The sequence below is a fragment of the Nanorana parkeri genome, unplaced genomic scaffold (assembly GCF_000935625.1).
Source record: "Nanorana parkeri isolate BGI_ZX_2015 unplaced genomic scaffold, ASM93562v1 scaffold438, whole genome shotgun sequence".
In the NCBI taxonomy this organism is placed as follows: domain Eukaryota; kingdom Metazoa; phylum Chordata; class Amphibia; order Anura; family Dicroglossidae; genus Nanorana; species Nanorana parkeri.
In genome coordinates this window covers 531355-553908 of record NW_017306706.1, presented here as the reverse complement: position 1 = coordinate 553908, position 22554 = coordinate 531355, and the positions used below count along the sequence as shown (strand labels likewise).

General features: G+C 38.7%; 1 protein-coding gene across 1 annotated transcript in view; it reads right to left on the bottom strand.

The window, feature by feature from the left end:
- Nucleotides 1-10605: 10605 nt before the first annotated feature.
- The window catches only part of LOC108790014 (potassium channel subfamily T member 2-like), a 424109-nt gene continuing 412160 nt past the window's right edge, over nucleotides 10606-22554 (bottom strand). The window contains exons 30-31 of the mRNA XM_018560180.1: nucleotides 17972-18056; nucleotides 10606-10945 (exon numbers count right to left, since the gene is read on the bottom strand). Coding sequence (XP_018415682.1) covers nucleotides 10834-10945; nucleotides 17972-18056 — 197 coding nt within the window. The 3' untranslated portion in view covers nucleotides 10606-10833. The remainder of the gene's footprint in view (nucleotides 10946-17971; nucleotides 18057-22554) is intronic.

Genomic DNA, 22554 nt, shown 5'->3' with positions numbered 1-22554 from the left:
TCATTTAACAACAAATGTACAATTTAAGTCAATAATGTGATAATAATTATGCTGGGTGCCGTATCAGTGCTGCATAAAAATGATAAGTAAAATGTTCAAATGTATTAAAACTAGCTTGAATTTGAATTAAATTAGATTTGAATAAACTGCATAGAATAAAACTATATAGTATACTGTAGCTGTCATCATTATTGTAATGTGTCTGTAAAGGTTCTCATTTATCCAGGTCATGGTATAACTACTAGTAGTCAGATTCAACTGAACTTTTTCTGTAATGATAATGAAGAGGTTTCATAGCATAGATAAGTTAGTCTTCTGCATTACAGAAAAAGTCCAGTTGAATGTGACTAACTACTACTAGCAACACTATTTCAATGCCACACACAGACAGATATTTATAGCATTTTTTTAGAAAAACAACCTAAATTCTTCCAAAGGGCTACATGATGTGGCATTGTTCTATTGTTATAACTCAGAGCTCCATGTCATAGGGACAATAAAAGTAATTTTTGTTCTGAATTTACATTGATCTCCCTAACCGCTATTTTAAGATAGACATTTGTCTTTCAGCTGTAGTCCTAGTTTCTCATGCAGCTCACCTGACCACACAATAACACATATGGGTAATATTTAATATATGTGATGGAACCTGATTTGTTTAGAATGGGAAAGAAGGAAATTGAAGAAATGTGGAGGGTAGGAATATTATATTAAAGATATGTGCTGAAGGTTACAAGGGGGAACCTAACAGCAGGGCAACTGAGTTTACCTACCTATCTGTACTTGGTCAATATGTATGTCAAAGAAAGGCAATATCTTGAATTAGCCAAACCAATGCATGGAAAAAAATTATTCTGCTTTGCGACACCAGAAATATCCATTTCAAATGTCATCTTTTGTTGTCCACTGTAGAAAAAGCGATATAGAAATGTTTGCTCTTAATCAAAACCACTTAGTAATGAAAGTGTGGGTAATAAGATTACAGTGTTTTATACACCTGCCAGGCTGTGAAAATCATTTTTCATTTACATAGCAAACACATATTCTGCTGAATTTCTTGTAATATTAGGCCCTTTTACAGATGATTTTAATGTTCTATAAAACTAGACCTCCTACACATTTTAAAAATATATATCAATACTACTGATCATTCCCCCCTCCCCCACACACACTCTTTACTTTCATTGAGCCTGCCAAGCAAAGTAAGATTCCCATGAAACACAGGGAATTGACATAAGTATTACGCTTAGAGAAGTGAACCCTGTCTATGACAGTAACAAAATAGTAAATATGTTGACTATGTAATTGTGAAATTGACAGTTTAGGCCATTAAACATTTAAGATTTGAATTTCCATGATCTAGAAATCTATTAATTTCACATTTATGGGGTTACTTCTCTGCCTATGACACAGACAAAAACTGTTATGTACAATTTATGGGGCTATGAAGGGAGCTAACTTTTTTTTTTTAAACAATTGTAATATATTTAATACTAACACAGAATAATAATAATAATGATAATAATAATACACTTATGAATAACAAAGCTAATTCAAGCAAACATGAGGCACATTATCATTTACATCCAAATGCATATAAATTCATGCAATTTCACTTGATTGCTCATGCTATAAAGTTGAGAACTGATCTACACATCTGTATGGCCTTCATTACATACATTATGAAATATTTTTCCATGTTGTCATCCCCTTAGACACCTTAAAAAATAACCAAGGTGATACATCAGAAAACACTGTCACAATGCCCATTTGTTCAAACAAATTATATCAACAGAGTATACAGACAGCATTATGTCATGCATATTACCTGTTCTATTGAATAAAATATAAGAAATGGCTTTGGTATCATCTATGAAACATTTTTAGAATACAGATGAAAACTGTAAACACACACACACTTACACATACAAACACACACATTAGAGGTGTAGAAGCCCTGAGCACATTTGTCATACTTGCAATATAAAGTCTGTGATAGAGATACAGACAAAAATCTTTAATGTTTTTCAGCTGTTTCTTCTGTATAATGTAATGTTGCCCTCTAGTGTTTCATAAGTCTGAAATCAAAAAGTGCCCAAATCATTATTTCTGTTTATAGCAGGTTGTACAATGCTATAATGTAATGACTTCATCTAATATTATGATTTAATTACTTATTGTTATTAATAATTACATGTTGTGACGTAATATAATTCCATACCCAATATAACTTACATGTTTCAGAAACATAAAATAAGAAATAACTTTTGGTCAAGCTTTGTGTACAAAAAAGGGCAGGAAGCTTTTTGCTTTAAAGGTAGCAGAACTGAGTTTATCTTATGCTGAGAGCTTATACTGTATAAATTATGGTGAAAAGGTAGTTTCCACTTTATGTTTTGCACTGTGAGACATATAAAAGAGTTTCAAGATCACAATTTTTTTCAGTGGCAACTAGGCCTGTGGTTTTTGAAAAGTGAGAATGTCTTATACGTAGGAAATCTTAGCAAAGCTGGTACTGTAATGTAACAAAAGCACATATATCAAGCTTGAACTTTGGTTTGCAAGTTTTGAGACTGAATAGTAATAAGCACATCCACTGTAGGTTAACACACAGATTTGTCTTTTATAATGAAAAACATTCCTTATACAATAAGTAATAATAGCCAGTTAAATGTTGTACATCTTGAAATATATCCAGTCCTTTTTGAAGCAAAACGGTGTGGGGGATCCCCAATCCAGGGAAACTGAAATGATCCAGACCCCAAGTCTCTAAATTGCACATACAATATTTAGGGTATATTGACCACCCCATCAGTACTTCGTTGGGCCAAAAGATAACTCCACAAGATGACTTTGTTGCGCCGCCTCCAACAATGATCAGAAAACTGAAACATTGTTTCAGGAATAGATACATTGTTTCAGGAATAGATACATTATGTATCTATTGCTGAAAGTTTTTTAAAAAAAAGCTGCTATACGATCAAGCTTTACCGATCTATACCAGCTGTCAGAGTGGCGGCAAGAGCTGCAAATGCGGCTCTGCTTTCACTCTCAGACACCCGAATCCTGAAAACAATCTGGTGTCTGATAAAGGTTAACTCTTTCATTTATGGATGCCTCTATACCGAGGCATCCAATAATTAATGGTAACCGCTGATTCTCAGTGGTTACCAGCCTTCTAGTGCAGCAAATAACCTGTCCCGTACAGTGTACGTCTCCCGTCACGGAGGAGTTAAAGTAGTATTAAGGTCTGGGCATTTTGTTACCTTAATGCATTCTCTGCATTAGGGTAAAGACAGCTTTTGTAGTGTTCTCTGTGTATGGTTTTAAAAGAAAATATTTGAATGTACATGGAATAAAAAGATATAGAATTTTTACACTTGTCCATTGCATGGAAGACAGGTCCACTTTAAGTTATCTTTAAGGCACCTCGTCAAACATTTCAGCAAAGTAGACATGCGCATTTGCAAAAAAATTGTTTTGTTTCAGATGTTTCCTTATTTAGTTTTTTGGGATTCAGGTCTGAAAGTCCGTTTGAATTGGCATTCGGATTCAGACAAATCCAAAATGTTAAACTTGAAATAACCAATAGCAGGCTGGCTATTGCACCCACCCACTGCCTGATATCAATCACAGAGGAGAAGACCTGAGAAAGAACTCCTCTGTGGGAGCAATAACCATCAAAGGGAAATAGCCAATAGCAGGCTGGCTATTGCTCTGCCCACTGCACATTGTCAATCAGTAGAGGAGCAGACCTGAGAGATAACTTTCAAATTTCATTCCAGAGCACATGTGGCCATTTTTTTGCAGCCTTGCGACCAAAAAGACATACCTCCAATGTGGAAACAAGGCTAAGCAACTCAACTTTGCACAAAAACATAGGAACTGGGGTGCAGAAAAATGGCAGCACATGCTCTGGACTGATGAGTCCAAATTTTAAATATCTGGCTGTAGCAGGAGGCAGTTTGTTCGCTGAAGGGCTGGAGAGTGGTACAATAATGAGTGTCTGCAGCAACAGGGAAGCATGGCCGGGTTCCTTGCAAGCCTGGGGCATTTCTGCCAATGTGTTGGAGATTTGGTCAGGTTCAATGGTGTCCTCAATGCTGAGAGATACAAGCAGATGCTTATTCTTCATGCCATACCCTGTGATTGGCCCCACATGTATTCTGCAGCATGACAATGACCCCAAACATACAGCCAATGTCATTAAGAACTATCTCAGTGCAAAGAAGCACAAGAAGTCCTGGAAGTGATGGTTTGTCACCCACAGAACCCTGATCTTAAAATCATCGAGTCTGTCTGGGATTACATGAATAAACAGAAGGATTTGAGGCAGCCTACATCCACAGAAGATCTGTGGTTAATTCTGCAAGATGTTTGGAACTTAACTGCCCAGTTCCTTCAAAAACAGTGCAAGTGTACCTAGAAGAATTGATGCTGTTTTGAAGGCAAAATACGGTCACACCAAATATTCATTTGAATATGGATTTATCTTCCGTTTAGGGCTGCAGCTAACGATTATATTTAAAATCAATTAGTTAGCCGATTATTAAGTTCGATTAAGCGGATAATAAAAAAAAGGCTCCAGTGATGGACTACTAGTTTGTATTGAGATTGTAGTCCATCACGGGAGCAAGCTTGGAGCAGTAAAAAAAAAGTGTGGAGTGCAATATAGTACATTATACAGTGGCGCAATGCAGAATACCACCAGCTATGAGGGAATACTACAAATCCCAGCAATAGTACATTATAGTATAATGTACTATTGCTGGGATTTGTACTCCTCTATAGCTGCTGGTATTCTGCATTGCGCTATATAATGTATTATTGCTGGGATCTGATGTATTCCTCTATAGCTGGTGTTATTGGAGATGACGGGTATGATGGTGGAATGGAGTGCAGGAATAGAGAGGATGGGTATTATGGTGGAATGGGGTGCAGAGGACGGGTATGATGATGGAATGGAGTGCAGGGATGGAGAGAACAGGTATGATGGTGGAATGGGGTGCAGAGGATTGGTATGATGATGGAATGGGGTGCAGGGAAGGAGAGGATGGGTATGATGGTGGAATGGAGTGCAGGGAAGGAGAAGATAGGTATGATGGTGGAATGGAGTGGATGGGTATGATGGTGGAATGGAGTACAGGGATGGAGAGGATGGGTATGATGGTGAAATGGGGTGCAGAGGATGGGTATGATGATGGAATTGAGTGTAGGGATGGAGAGGACGGGTGTGATGGTGGAATGGGGTGCAGAGGATGGGTATGATGATGGAATGGGGTGCAGAGGATGGGTGTGATGATGGGATGGGGTGCAGGGAAGGAGAGGATGGGTATGATGGTGGAATGGAGTGCAGGGAAGGAGAGGATAGGTATGATGGTGGAATGGAGTGGGTGGGTATGATGATGGAATGGAGTGCAGGGATGGAGAGGACGGGTATGATGGTGGAATGGGGTGCAGAGGACAGGTATGATGGTGGGATGGAGTGCAGGGATGGAGAGGATGGGTATGATGGTGAAATGGGGCGCAGAGGACAGGTATGATGGTGGAATGGAGTGGATGTGTATGATGGTGGAATGGGGTGCAGAGGGCGGGTATGATGATGGATTGGAGTGCAGGGATAGAGAGGACGGGTATGATGGTGGAATGGGGTGCAGAGGACAGGTATGATGGTGGGATGGAGTGCAGGGATGGAGAGGATGGGTATGATGGTGGAATGGAGTACAGGGATGGTGAGGATGGGTATGATGGTTTAATGGGGTGCAGGGGATGGGTATGATGATGGAATGGAGTGTAGGGATGGAGAGGACAGGTATGATGGTGGAATGGGGTGCCGAGGACAGGTATGATGATGGAATGGGGTGCAGGGATGGAGAGGACGGGTATGATGGTGAAATGGGGTGCAGGGGACAGGTATGATGGTGGGATGGGGTGCAGAGGATGGGTATGATGGTGGAATGGGGTGCAGGGATGGAGAGGACAGGTATGATGGTGGAATGGAGAGGATGGGTATGATGGTGGAATGGGGTGCAGAGGACGGGTATGATGGTGGGATGGGGTGCAGAGGACGGGTATGATGATGGAATAGGGTGCAGGGATGGGTATGATGGTGGAATAGGGTGCAGAGGACTGGTATGATGGTGGAATGGGGTGCAGAGGATGGGTATGATGGTGGATTGGGGTGCACGGTGTCGGGTCCCCAGGTTCCAGGCTCCGGGGTGCTCGGGGCACTTACTTGTCTGAACATTCCCTCCATGTCTGCTTTCTGCTGAACTCCTTGAACTCGGTGTGGGGGATTGAAAACCCTCATGCTAGGCAGCTCCCTCTCCCCATCCTCCGGGTCCCCCATCCGAAGCCGCCGGTTCAGCCTGGATGCCAGCTCGTCCCCGTAGCCTGGCTGACACCTGTCGCGCTTACATCCCCGGCACCAGTCATGTGACCGCACCTGCCCGGCTAGATGTAAGGAGCGCCGGGATTGGAGGAGAGCTGGGGGCTGGACCCCTGCATGTGCGATGGGCCTGGCGTGTGGGCGTGGCGTGCGCGGCTCATGTGTGGGGCAGCCAACAGGACATTGATTTATAATTTATTATATTATAATTTTTTAATTTCGTGTTTCAAACTTTATCATGTTGGATGTCTACTGGACTCTTGTTTGGACAGATTTAGGCGAGTTATTCCTAAGATTTACTAAGAATTGCAGGCCTACAATACATAACACCAAATTTCCATGCAAAAAATTGTACCGCTTTTGGTACAAAATTCCTGACATAATCATACCGCCAGGGAGGTTAATAGATAGCCGACTAATCGACGATGGAAAACGTTGACAACCTTTTCCATCGTCGATTTTAATCGACTAAATCGAATAGTTGTTGCAGCTCTACTTCTGTTCATTTACTTTCCATTTTGTTAATAGATAAAAATAAACTATTAACACTTTTATTTCTGATAGCATTCTTACTTTACAGCATTTTTTCATACCTGTCTAAAACTTTTGCACAATACTGTATATACGTACTTTGGGAGCATTTATCTTATTCTCTATAGCAATCAGATTGTCCTGCTTCACTATACTAATACTTGGTAACATAAGTGCGTGTATTTTTGCTGTATATTGATCATATGCTTGAGGCCTAAGGAGCTTAGTGGACTGACTGTCAGGCAGACCCAGCCAGCCAGTGTCTTTGCCCAAACAGCAATCCTTCTCTGTGACTGAGATAGCCTGATGAAGGCTTCAGAAATAAATCCATGGGCATTATATAACTTTACAAGCCTGCATGACTAAATTCCTGACGTCACAATATACAGCAACAGTATAATTTTAAAGAAAACTCTACCTGTATCATTAAGGTACTACTTAGGCTTACAGTATGTCAAGTGACTTTGCCTAGGCTGAGAAGATGGCATTAGTCTGCGGAAGGCAGGAGGAAGCTATCCACCATTGGCACAAGCTGACCCTGGATGATGCCTAAACTAAGATAATTGTTCTTCTGCAAAAAAAACTGTCAGGGGGATTACTGTGTTTTACGAGAGGTAATTATTACCTTTAAGTGTCACAATGCTAAAAAACATAATTTAGCAAGCATGCACTTAACATAAAAAATACATACCTGATGATCCAAGTTTACCTTTTATTAGTGTACTAGAGCAGTGTGCTGAGGATGGAGAAGTGTCCCCATAAAACTTGTCTGCTTTAATAATGTTTTGACAGTTCTTTTTTTTCCTCATTAAATTTTGTTTATTTTTTTTAAGTAGATAGAGGTACACAGCATGATATACAAAACACAAATAATATAGCAAAAATTATGCAATAGTCAACAGAAGGCATATTGAATACAGTATTAAACATGATTACATTGAGTTTTCAATGCTGCTTGTAAAAGTCTTTCAATTCTGCTTTATTCAACCTTCCTGTAATCGGCACATAGCAGAAATAATACTGGATACGTCACAGTCCTCATCCAATCAGGGTTGTACTGCTTTCCACAGAGCTGTCAGTCAAGTACTGTGAACATGTAGTAGTATAAAGATGGTTATCATCAGTGTGCTGCTGTTCATTGTCTAGTTAGCATACCAGAGTTGGTTTCTTTGACATGTTGTGCCAACTATGAATGCACAGTATCCCCTCTGACACAGAAGCTTTTTTGTTTTTCATAGTAGCCAGTCAACAAGAGTGTGGTACAAGGACACAGTGCCCATGTGAATTTCCAGCACATTAATGCCATTTAACGTGTTGTGAACTGATGTGAAGGGTGAAAAAAGGCTGTAGCTTTTCTTAGGAGGGCAATTTCACACCAGGATAGTGGATGAGAGGATCTGCTGTTTTACTCCATATTATTTTTAAAAGAGTGGGAGCGAGGTATAAGACTAGCTTGCAAGAAATTAAATCTGTACTCAGCTTTTATTTATATGGCGTCAGCCTTCTTTTGTCTTTTACTTAAGAGAAAACTCCAATTTTGGTAAAACAAATACATACTGTACATAAAATTGCTCTACAAGCAATTGTTTAATTTCATGCTATTAAAAGTGATCTTCGCATTGCAGTACTTAGCCTGTAATATTCTAAAACTTTCAAAACATGCAATTCAATATGGCAATCTGTAAGAAAGCAGTTACTGTGCATGCTTGTGGTCCCGTTTTTCGTATTACAGGTAAAAGCACACTTGTGCGAATGCATGTGCTATGGGATGCACGCAAAATGATGCTGTGACCTCTGATAGATCAGCCTATTTAGACAAGCCTTCCTGATCCCAAGTTGCTGGATTATCTTTCAGCTAGTTCCTGTGGTTCCTGTGACTCTGTGACATTTGACCCAGATTGCTCTTGACCACGCGGATTGCTGCCTGCCCTTCAACCTCCTACTTGTTTACAAGATTTGCCCCTGTCTCCTGCCTTGTACCTCGCTGCCCGCCTGGTTTGACCTTGGCCCTGTCTGGCCTGATCTCATCTCTGGACTCCTGCCTGCACGGGTGATCACCATTGGCACCTGTGCCACTCGCTGTTCACTCCGATTCTGTTCTCATCTCCAGAGTCTTTGAGACACGAGGTGCAAGGGAAGCCTCATTCAACCAGTCTCCAATCAGGTGCGTGATACAACCTGGAGGCGTTCTGAACACTGGTGGTGTACAGAACACCCCTGTGATTGGCCAATTGATTTTCTCAGATTCAAAGCTATAGACATCCTCTGCATAAGAATATCATTTGTGGTGATCTTTTTTTTTGTTAGTGTCTATGAACTCCCTGAGACTTGTCTACTAATGAAATGCAGATGATGCAGCTTTCCTTGTGAGAACTCAGAGAGTGCAACAGGTGGTTAAAATTAATTCAGACATTTACAGACCGATTCAAGAATCAATCTGAGAAAGGACATGGTGGACCAAACAGCAATTAATAAAAGGACAGAAAAAAAAAGAAAATTGCAACAAAGAGTGTTAAAATATTTGCAGTGTGCATTGATTACCCCAAGGTTTTTTTTCTCAACAAAAGTTGAAAAACACTTTAAAGTTTATTTGAACTGCATGTCCCTCTAAGCCTACCTCCACACACAGGGTGACAGTACTGCTGAGTGATTTCACTGCAGAACTAACAATGTTGTCACCCTGTTAAACTATATTACAGAGGGGACATACCAGTGATAGGCTGCATCATACATGTCATTTTTTATTTTGCCCATAGTTATAGTTTAAAGCGCATTTGTGCCCTGGATATGGGCATTACCATTTTCACATATTCTTAAAAAGCAGTAAAATAAGTCATCATTGACCTCTCTAGCTGCTTGTGCATTGAAGTAATATATCCTCAAAGATCTTCAAAGATTACAACTGATATTCTAAAGTTGGGTTTCTAGCAGTAGAAAAGCACCTAGTTTATGTTTACATTAGAGGGCTGGCAGGCTGCCAAGATTCTGCTCTCTATAGTAAGTAAAAGGAAAATGAGATGTCATTTATGTGCCTCTTCTGTGAATCTTGAAGATGAATTTTTCCTATGCCTATAGCTACAAAAGCGAATGAGGACTTGTTTTAAAGAATTCTCAGAATATGCACATAGTTTATTGTTCATAGTCTAGGCACAGGTTCACTTCAAGTACCTATGTTGTACACTGATTGTACACATTTCTAGATCATTTATATCAAGCACTATGCAAACAGTTTGAGATACTTTTAATGAAGCACAAATAACCAGTATAATGTTACATGTAAAGATCAAGAATTATATCCTGCAACAAAAACATGGTGTGTAGTATTGATTTATAAAAAATAAATAAATCTAGTAGCATGTGACTATCCCTTAAAACCAAGAACAATGGTGAGTTAATGCTAAAAGCTAGAATATAAAATATTATTCAGCAGTGCTTTCCTTCAAAATGGTTATGTTCTAAATGTCATAAAGCAGAGATATACATCTTGCTTGTCTGAGGCTTAATCAATAGTATGGTAAAAATGTTTGGCACCACAATAGATAAACTTGTTTCACAACCAATATCTGCCAATATATGACCTTAAACTTTCATGAATGAATACAGAACAAATTCACATTAAGAAGCAACTAGACACTAATGAGATTGCATATATAAAATAGCTTTTTTTCATTGACCACCCTACCTGTAGTGTCCGACCTTTCCTGGTCTGTTAATCCTATCTAGAAAAGGACATGGTAGGGAAATAACACTGATTCAACAGCTTAAAGACATGGGTAACAATATTTCCTGGTACAGACTATGCTATAGAAAGCAGGTGTTGGCTTGAAGCTTCTTGCCATAGATTTAGGTTTGTTATGGCTGGATGATGTTACAGCTACAAATCAATTCTTTAATTCACTGAAGCCTCTGAAATATCAGAGCTGCGTTTCATCCTTTAAATCTTGCCCGGTTGTATTGCAAAAGCTGCTTTTCCGGCTTGATGCATTGCCTGGAACATAAGACAGTGGATCTGGTCTGATCAGGTAGCTAAAAATACAAAACAAAAGGAATATATTTGTAAGGTTTTAATCTATCAACATATGCAACAAAAAACAGACCTTGAGGAAACCTCTTATCAGAACAAAAACATGGTGTTTTATTAATTAATGGACAGCTGTAAATACTGATACGTCATTTATGCATATCATTGGTTTCTGGACTTCTAATATTAAAACGTTTTCATCCATTCCTAACATAATTATTCATTTCAAATAAAATAAAAACCCTAATAACTTGTGATCTACTAGTACAGAAAACACTTTACCCTGTAAGTTCTTTCTTTCCCTATGATAACAATTAAAGACATTAAAGCCCAACTCTGAGCCAACTTTATTCTGAAAAGGCAGGAAAAAAAGGCACCCCAAGCTGCAATGCTCTCCTGCTCTCATACTGTTGCTCACAGTGATCCCTTTCTGCCACCGATTGTCCTGAGTCAGGTTGAATGACATGATTAAACTCTGAGGACATACTGAGTGCAGGGTGTCATAAAGCCACTCCCTGAGGGGTGTCACAACAGGAGGCCCTGCACTCATACTGTAATGTTGCAGAGAGTGGCATTACTGAGGACCACCCAGTGCTGGAAGAAAAATGGACCATGCACGTCAATTGACAAACATGAACATATCTGAAAAAAGGTTAGTATTAAAGAAAACAAAAAACCCCAAAGAGTATATCAAGAATGGGCTTTAAAATCATTAAAAGAGAGAATTTTGAGATATTTAACTAAAGACAATGGGCAGGTGCTTTCCCTACAGTAAATAAACAAGAGCAAGGATGAATCACAAGGTTATGCTTACATCATGGGCTCCCATTAGCATGTGCGTGCATAGCGAACACAATTCCTGAACCAACCTAGCAAATTGTACACGGATGTTCAATGCCTACAGTGGAGTACTAGTGTGTCATTCACAATAAACAAATAAATGTAAATAAAGCTGCTTTTGTCCCTTCTGCTCTCAGAAGATGAATGTCATTATTTACTTAAAATGAAAAAAAAATGTAAAACAAGTTACTAGCTAACTGGAATGGAATGCAAATGTGACAAGCAAAGCAGCATGTCAGTAAAACCCATTGGACTTTTACTAATAAAATCTGTGACATAAAAAGATTTAGAAAAATTAAAAGAGCAAAACTTTGATTTAGGGTTTTGTCTGACAAGTCAAAAATAAGAAGAGATGACTACAATATCACCATCTACCCTGAAGAATGGAGGTCATTCACTATACGAATTTCACTAAAATTATTAAGAAAAAAATATTGTTTGTAAGTAAACTAAATGAAATAAATACATAAACTAAGGGGTCTATTCACGAAGCTGCCGAGGGCAGCCGAGTGAATGACTGATCTGAAGTGAAGTGAGCCGAACACTGTTCGGCTATTCACTTCAGGCTGGTACGGCTGAAATCAGCCGTACATCGGCTGAAATCAGCCGTACATCGGCTTGCTTCCCTTCCCTTTTTGTTAATGTCTATGCATTGGCATTAAAATACATTGTTATGTTAAAGTATGCAACTTAGTGCAGTAGTAAAGTTAGCCCAGGCTGCCACAGTGACATACCCCTAAATGGCTTTTCCAAGACAGCCTGGATTCAGAGGAAGTGGGTTGAATTACACTAGCCCTCATTTAATCTGGAAGATTGGCTTCAATGAGTGGCAGAAAGGACTTTGGAAGGCAGCTCCAAACTGAAGATTAGTATTGTAGCAAAAACTGTATTTTTTGAACTTTCAATGTTTTTTTTTCTGCTTTGTTGAGTTCTGCTTTATGTGACCAATGAACAGAAATTATTAAAGCAAACCATGTATCCCTGCTATCCTGCTATGCTACAACATGAAATCTTGAACATCACAGTTGTGAAGCCACAATTAAATTTTTATTTTATAAGAAAAATCTAATTTCCTTGATCAATGTCATTGTTATATATAGAACTGAAAATAGTTACTCAATAAGGGATTAATAGGGTGCAATAAAAAAGTCCCTGTGGTGTAGAGCACAAATGTCACAAATAAACAAGAGTCCAGGAAAGGGCATTCATATACTGATAACTAATGAAATTGAGGTCATAACCACATGTATCATTTTCCTGTAACCAGTGTACTGTTAATCTTGAAGGATTTAAACATATTGCAATTTGTGAAACAGCCATTAAAGTATTGAGATGCAACATAGTTGGGAGCAGACCTCTATTTCTAGTTCATATTTTAATGGCTTTTAATTCAGTCTGGCTTGAAATGTTCAGTCATGCTGAATAAGTGCTTTTTTAACAGTCACTACCGAGCTGCACTTTGCCAAAGTGTTTAAATACTTGCTTTGCTAACTCAGTCCAGAGAAACTCTTCAGCATTCAGGAAATAACTGTCAGCATAGACTGAATTAGCACTAAATGATGACCCTGCCACCCATTTACATTGGAAAATAACAAGCAGATTAAAATCCATTTGCAAAGCTTTTAAACCCTAAGCTGGAACAAGTTCTCAGAATCAGCGCTTGCCATTACTAGAGAGATGTCACCTGTGCATCAAAGGTATTGTAAGTAATGGTGCAGGAATATTAATGAGAAACATCAAACACCCCCATCATCTTTGTAAACATTTCATACGTTATTACAATTCTTTAAACATTGATTTGGTTCTCCATAGGTAAGGAAAACAAAAAAACTGGAATTCAGAGTAAAGATGCTATTATGTTATTCATTCATAAGTACCTATGATTAATAATTCTAACAAGATAATGTATAGGTCTTTCAACAAAGATTCAGAGCGGTAGTATGATCTCATCAAGAAGTTGGTTAACTAACAAATGTTTGAGTGTTCACATGTAAAATCTCTGGCATATACCACATTTTAAATGGTATTCTAGTTGTTGTTATAAAAGAAACATGAAAGTGTTAAAGTGGTTTTAATGGACTGCTAATATCTTGTGACTGCCAGGATACCAGAACAAGGCAGGCTTTGCCAACATTTGCACCTATTGTGGTAAGGGAGTTTAATTGTGTCTTGCTATCTGAAATAGTGAACTTACTAAGCTTATTTAGGACTTAGGAAAGGACCTAGAACTTTAGGATTTAGAAAGGCTTATTTAGATCTTTTTTATTTGCTGCAAGAACTGTAATAGCTAGATATTGGAGGTCTCAAGATACACCTCAAATTAAAGATTGGGTCAAAGAAATTGATTTTTTAAGAAGGGTTGAAGAGTTGGTAGCGCGATCCCAGGACAGGTACCCACAATTTATGGTGACATGGAAACCATGGATAGAGTCTGATATGCATGTGCTAAACAGAAATGTGAGGCTCGTTTGTATGGCCTTTGGAGGAATGTAGAGGAGTGAGGGAAGGAGGAGATGAGACTGTGACATTTCTTTATTTTCCTTTTTTTTTTTTTCCAATTTGTCTTATTTGTTTTTTTTAGGTTTAGGGAGGCAGGGATTTTGGGTTGTTGCTTCCCTTGTTTTTTTTTTAGTTGAGACCCCTGGGGGGGAAGAATGGTTTTAATACTAATGGGAAGGGAAATGTATGGTGGCTGTTTTAGGAAGAAGTTATGAATATCTTTCTCTTCTGTTTTTGATTGGATTTATCCCTGGGAGAGTCTTTTAACAGGATGTTTATATGTCTCCATTGTTATATATAGAAACAATAAAGACATATTATACAAAACTTATTTAGGACTTAGGAGTAAAACCCATCATTTTATCTTTTTTCCTAATAAATAATATAGTTATGTTCTGCAGTGTTTTTATTTACATTCTGTCTAAAAAGAGGCTAAGATGGCACTGTCCTCTGTGGATAGGAGGGTTTAATTCTTTTTTTAGTTTACCCTTTCTGGACCTGAGGTAATTGATGTCTAAAATGACCTAAACACTTAGAAAATGTTTATACATACAGTATGTATCATCATCATCATCATCATCAATGCAACTGTATCTGACAGCTAAACTATTAAATAGGTATAAAATGAACACTGTAGCTTGAAGTTGGCAGTTTGTATTTGCAGGCTGAATATTTTTTTTTCCATCAATTGAGTCTCTAGCCTGCATGTAATCACTGTCATAGCTGTCACAATGATCACATTGTCGGGAACCACTGTAATTCTTTATAAATCATCAACAGGGACCCTGACTGTCTCTGACAACTGGTGTAGAGAGCTAACATATCAAGTGTCGACTGCAGGCTATTATGGGGTTGACATTTATAAACATATACTTGGCATGGAGCATCATGCCACAGAATGTACATATACAGATTCCACATGGGAAGGGGTTAAAATGCAAATATGAACAATAAGGATAACAGAAGCAATACTACTTGTAAATAATAATGAGGGAGAGATATCAAAGGTTATTCAAACCAAAAAATATCTATTTTGTTAAACAGCCAATGACAAACAGAAAAGTTATAACTTTTCAATTTCTTTGAGCTCAGTTGCTTCTTTGAAGCAAAACAGGTTTGTTTCATTCTTTTAAATTTGTCAGATATGTATTATAGTTCTCCATCATCTTCTGTAACTGCATCTTTTTTTTTCAGAGACATAAATAGCTCCTAAACCTTTCCCAGTAAGAAGAAAATGTTTTGTTTTTACCTATGTGTATGACCTGAACCATGTAGCTGCTTCCATCAACAGAATGAATTACATTTCCATTAGGTGTGTGGTTAGATAGAAAATACAATAACTACTATTGATTGGAAGAAGCTTTGGGCTATTGTTATAATACAGTATTTGGACTTTAAACAGAGACAAATATAGCAGTTAAATGTAAGTTTAGGCATTGTTTACATTTACTTAATGTGATCCTTCTTTGCCCATGCAAGCAAGGTAAGAGGGTCCCTCCATCTTGAGCAAGACATAGCCACCTTTCCTCTCTCCAATGCCACTCCATGTGTCCACTAGGACTGGATAAAGAAGGCCCTGTGCAAGCCCCACACACGGCTATAGATTCCTTCCTCTATGTAAGAGGGAAAGTGAGGCGCATACTAACCCAAATCCAGAAGTTATGTTTATTTCAATGTGCTCCCAGTAGCTGAACAGAGCAGCATAGAAGCTAGGGAAGGTGAGTGCATGCTGATGGGGAAAGGAAAAAGAAAGTGACCCTTGTACCTTGCCATGCATAATATGAAATATGAGGGTAAAACAAAGATAATAAACCTTTCAGCAAACAAACTGAAAGGCTGAAAGCGGACCAAAATTCTAAATGTAACCATGCACAGTTTCATGATGTGAACCACAAGGTAAAAAAATGCAATAGACAAGTCATACATTTTGAAGGTAAATATAAAATGCTATTTGCTCTCTGCCTCATATGTATGCAAAATTTCTTGAGAGAAAACAACATTTTTCAGAATGCGTAAAATGAAATACCTGAATTATAAAACAGGAAAATGTCTGTGTTGTGCAGAATTTGGAATATTGTTATGTGAACTCTATAGTGATGCACCATTATAATGCAGCCACGGTTCCTGACAAAATATCTTTCTGCTCCTTTACTCATAATTATTATCTCCTATCATGCATGCATTTCAGCAGTGAAAAAATAAACAAAAACACTGGAGTGGAAGGGATTGGGAGGTCTGGGAAACATTGTTTACAGTGATGCTAAGGTGGAGTGAAGGACAGATTACAGGATGAAGCTTGATGACAAAATGTATTTGGAATTCGATAAGCTGCCTTGGCCTGGAAGAGCTGGGAAAACCATTGGTTATATTTATTGACACACTGTATGACTAGTCTGCACATTTGTTGTATTTTAGTTGTAGGGCCACTCATGGCACTGTGCATGTTTAAATTAGATCAAAGTACCACCTAAGGTCATATAAGGTGGTTTTGTTCTAATGTTATTCCTTTATTTATTATGGTCATAAGGTAAATAGCCTCTTATCCGGGCAACAGGTAGAGCTCTTTCTTCCATGTTTTTCTATTGCTCTTTACCATGTGTCGAAAAATATAAATATTTGTTTACAGAGAGTAATAGCTCAAAGTGAAATTCAAACATGTGATTGACGTAAGAGCAATGTCATCCCATATTGGATTGCTAAATCCTAAACTTCAGGAAGCGAGATTGTACAAAAAATGAAGCTACATTTCTATGCTACATATCTACTTAACTCATAATTTGTCATACGTTCAAAGTTAAATTTGTAAAATAAGAATGTATACTTACAATAAAACATATAAGGTACTATTAAAAAATCAGTGAATGTGATTGTCACCAAACATTTACTGCAGGTGGATCAATAACCAATTTAAAACACATGCACTAGGAGGATGCACCTGTAGTAAATGTTTGGTAAATATCAAATTCCCTGCTTCATTATCATGTCCCATAAAATAAAACATTGGTTTGTAAAAGGTATAAACTAAAAAGAAACAAAATAGACCAAGCCATGACAGTGTACCCTATAAATAATCAGTTGCATAGTGAAAGTATTGTTTTTTTTGTTATATTAGTGATACCTAGTTGTCCTAAAATAAAGGCCTAAGGAACTTTTGTCGGAGATGTGCTTTGTAATGGTAAATAATAGAAAGTCACTTCAGATGTCACATTTCTATTACTGAGGGATGTAAGAATTGCAAACATTATCATTTCTGATAATTTTGCTATCTCAAATAACTGAAGCTCACATAATTACATTGTGTCTAGTCTATGTCAATAGTATAGTTCACCCCTTCAGTCATCCATTCAATGATCCTTTTGCACTTTGCCTTAAGATGGAATTGCATTTGTAACCGCAGTAACGGCAATAACTGTGTTATTCTACAGTAATTGAACAAATGTCTGCAAATAAACAATGCTGCTACTGTGCTGACAAAATAAGTTCAAATTCATTGTGCCACTCTTTCTTTTGCTGACCCTTAACAATCCGTGCATGTGAGAAATTACAAATCTGTTTCAATGTGTCACATTAGAGGTTAAAAATAATTGAATGAAACAGTGATGGAAGCCAGGTGGCATAGAGTGAACTGTTGCATGAAGGATGGAAAACAGACAGAGTGGAAGAGAACTGCCTGCTCTCCTCTCTTGACTTACACAACATCATTCAGTTCCAGTCTAGTGTCTGGGGAAGGATTGATGAGGATGTAGGACAGCGTGTTCTGCTGATCATTCATTTCATCTGTAGAAAAGAAAAACCCATAGTTATTGACTGAAACATGATGAAAATATAGTGAAAAGCAACATAAATAAAACAGATATTTTCCTAATTAGTAAACACAATTGGAATTATCCTACAAACTTTAGAGATTCCTAAATCTAACAATACTGCCAACATTACTCAGGCCTAAAGCTGACCACACACTTTCACATTCCATTTGTCATCATCACAGTAGTCAAGTATTTACCACATTAGCCATCAATGATTGCAGAAAGTTTGGAGTGATAACCTTCATTGGCTAACTTAAGTTATAAAAAATGCAAGCTTTCAAGATAACTAAGATCCCTTCTTCAGGCGTTATACATTTATAGAAATGGTTCTGAAAATGACATATTTATATAGAGTTACAAGGAGGAGTAATGATATATAACTATTTAAAAACTACAATTGTCTTTTAATGGTAAAGGCTGCTGTAAGGGGTTAAGCTGGCTATGCACTGAGCAAATTGTGGCGGGTTCTTAAAGAAAAGGCCATAATTTGCTTAGTGGGTGGCAGTATTTTCTAGCTTTTGCCCAATATACTTTGATTGACAATTTGAAGGAGCAGGGCAGAAAATTGTTGGCTAAAAAGCGCCTGCATCTAATTAGATGGCAGAACTGTTCAGGTATTTTGACAATCAGCCCCAGAGGGATATTCTAACATCCATGCTCTTTATATTTTTTTTACAATGGTTATTTTAAATAGTTAGGATATATTAAGAGTAGCCAGAGCCTAAGCATGTCATTGGGCTAAATGACTAAGAGATAAGATGTCCAAGCAAGTTTGTCACCTCAGTGAGGATGAGAGTCCTTTTAAAAAAAAAACTGTATACCTTTGATCACAAGCATGAGGAATTACTAACAGACATTACTGTCAGAACTCAGAGATTCAATTAAACTCATAGTGGCACGTACGATTTTCTAGAGTTTTTAATTTTTATATGAATTTGCATTTCCATTACAGCTTCTCTTTCTGTGATTTGAATTTCCCTATCAGTTCCATAATCTTAAAATTAACTTATGCTGTGGCCTTGTGATTTGTGAATCTATGAAGTTTCATTCATTGTCAGGGAGTCTGATCGATCCCCCAACAAAGAGTCCTGTAAGACATTTTGCACACAATGTCAGGTATACCACAATTGAGGATCTAATTCTCATTCCTGCGGTGGAACCCTATTGGTGCTGTGGACACAGATATCACAGCTTACATAGGACTTTCCCTTCCAACATCTGTAAAGAAGGTAAGTTAAAGTATGTGCTGCTGCAAAAAGCTAAGTTAAAGTATATTAACCCCAATCACTAAAATCTCATATAAGCTTTTTAAAATTATGTTTAATTGCTTGAAATCAGCAGCTTTCATATAAATAATAAATAAATAAATACAAATCTGACATAAAGGGCCTCATTCAGGCACTCCCTGTTATAAGGTGACAATGCCCTGCACCTGTCTCATAATTGTCCTCCTGCTTTGTCACCTTGCAACATGGGTTTCAACACACATTCCACAGGTATGATTCACTGTTGTCAAGGAGAACAAAAATGGGGATAGAAGCGCTACTACCATAAGGAATTGGATTTATGCAAAGTTTGAAAAACTTACCAAAAAGTAATAGCTGATGCGATATCATCGACGAGGGGTGAATAGATGGGGAACCTCCACTGGTGGGGATTATGACCAATCAGTTGTGCTTGTGGGAAGGTCAGGGGGAATTGAGGATTTGGGGGTGCTGGATGGTGGTGGGAGCCTGGGTCCGATTAGTGCATGGGAGGGGGGTGACAGGCATGGGTGGACATGGGCTATTGGATGATGTTGGGACTGAGGGGGGTAAGGTGCAGCTGGTGTGCACTGTGTTGCTGCTTGATAAACATGATGAAAATATAGTGAAAAGCAACATAAATAAAACAGATATTTTCCTAATTAGTAAACACAATTGGAATTATCCTACAAACTTTAGAGATTCCTAAATCTAACAATACTGCCAACATTACTCAGGCCTAAAGCTGACCACACACTTTCACATTCCATTTGTCATCATCACAGTAGTCAAGTATTTACCACATTAGCCATCAATGATTGCAGAAAGTTTGGAGTGATAACCTTCATTGGCTAACTTAAGTTATAAAAAATGCAAGCTTTCAAGATAACTAAGATCCCTTCTTCAGGCGTTATACATTTATAGAAATGGTTCTGAAAATGACATATTTATATAGAGTTACAAGGAGGAGTAATGATATATAACTATTTAAAAACTACAATTGTCTTTTAATGGTAAAGGCTGCTGTAAGGGGTTAAGCTGGCTATGCACTGAGCAAATTGTGGCGGGTTCTTAAAGAAAAGGCCATAATTTGCTTAGTGGGTGGCAGTATTTTCTAGCTTTTGCCCAATATACTTTGATTGACAATTTGAAGGAGCAGGGCAGAAAATTGTTGGCTAAAAAGCGCCTGCATCTAATTAGATGGCAGAACTGTTCAGGTATTTTGACAATCAGCCCCAGAGGGATATTCTAACATCCATGCTCTTTATATTTTTTTTACAATGGTTATTTTAAATAGTTAGGATATATTAAGAGTAGCCAGAGCCTAAGCATGTCATTGGGCTAAATGACTAAGAGATAAGATGTCCAAGCAAGTTTGTCACCTCAGTGAGGATGAGAGTCCTTTTAAAAAAAAAACTGTATACCTTTGATCACAAGCATGAGGAATTACTAACAGACATTACTGTCAGAACTCAGAGATTCAATTAAACTCATAGTGGCACGTACGATTTTCTAGAGTTTTTAATTTTTATATGAATTTGCATTTCCATTACAGCTTCTCTTTCTGTGATTTGAATTTCCCTATCAGTTCCATAATCTTAAAATTAACTTATGCTGTGGCCTTGTGATTTGTGAATCTATGAAGTTTCATTCATTGTCAGGGAGTCTGATCGATCCCCCAACAAAGAGTCCTGTAAGACATTTTGCACACAATGTCAGGTATACCACAATTGAGGATCTAATTCTCATTCCTGCGGTGGAACCCTATTGGTGCTGTGGACACAGATATCACAGCTTACATAGGACTTTCCCTTCCAACATCTGTAAAGAAGGTAAGTTAAAGTATGTGCTGCTGCAAAAAGCTAAGTTAAAGTGTATTAACCCCAATCACTAAAATCTCATATAAGCTTTTTAAAATTATGTTTAATTGCTTGAAATCAGCAGCTTTCATATAAATAATAAATAAATAAATACAAATCTGACATAAAGGGCCTCATTCAGGCACTCCCTGTTATAAGGTGACAATGCCCTGCACCTGTCTCATAATTGTCCTCCTGCTTTGTCACCTTGCAACATGGGTTTCAACACACATTCCACAGGTATGATTCACTGTTGTCAAGGAGAACAAAAATGGGGATAGAAGCGCTACTACCATAAGGAATTGGATTTATGCAAAGTTTGAAAAACTTACCAAAAAGTAATAGCTGATGCGATATCATCGACGAGGGGTGAATAGATGGGGAACCTCCACTGGTGGGGATTATGACCAATCAGTTGTGCTTGTGGGAAGGTCAGGGGGAATTGAGGATTTGGGGGTGCTGGATGGTGGTGGGAGCCTGGGTCCGATTAGTGCATGGGAGGGGGGTGACAGGCATGGGTGGACATGGGCTATTGGATGATGTTGGGACTGAGGGGGGTAAGGTGCAGCTGGTGTGCACTGTGTTGCTGCTTGAGAATGATGGGTCTGGCGACTGGAAGTGTCAGGTCAGTGTGGGCATATGCACTGGGCGGATCGGGTGTGTGTGGGGGGGGGAAGAGACTGGGACGGAGCCCGAGGTGTCCAGCAAAGGATCGCTGATGGGAGTGTTTGAGACTCCAGCGCTCGAGGGCACGAGCAAGTTAGCCCGAGACAACGAGCGGTGTGTCAGGGGGAGAGAGAACGGCTGGAGGCGGGCGAGCACAGAGAGCGGAGAAGGCTGTGATAGGCGGTTGCCAGGAGATGGACGCTGCAGGCGGCAGAGCCAGGAGAGTCAGTGGGAGTGATGTGACTTCAGCGCTCGAGGGTGCGAGCAGGGGCGGCCGAGGCGACGAGCGCTGAGTCTCGGGTAGAAGGCAAGTGTGGGCAGGTGAACGTTGTTGCGGCTACGCGTTTCGAAGAGCCAGGTCTTCTTTTTCTCACTGTCCGGCTTGAAAAAGACTGCTGTTCGGCATCTATAAGAATAGGCCGAACAGCAGTGAGTAGCCTGCCGGAGGTTCGGCTCAGCCGATCCAGATGTTGGATGGGCTGAGTCGAACTCCTTCTGCACTTTGGGTCGGCCGAACATGCTGAAGCCATACGAAGCCGTGCCAGCCTGAAGTGAATAGCCGAACAGTGCTCACTTCACTTCAGGTCGGTCATTCACTCGGCTGCCTACAGCAGCTTAGTGAATAGACCCGTAAGTTTTAAAAAAAAAATTTCGCACACCTTTGATAAGCTTTTCTTGCTGGCAACATTTAAGGAAAAAC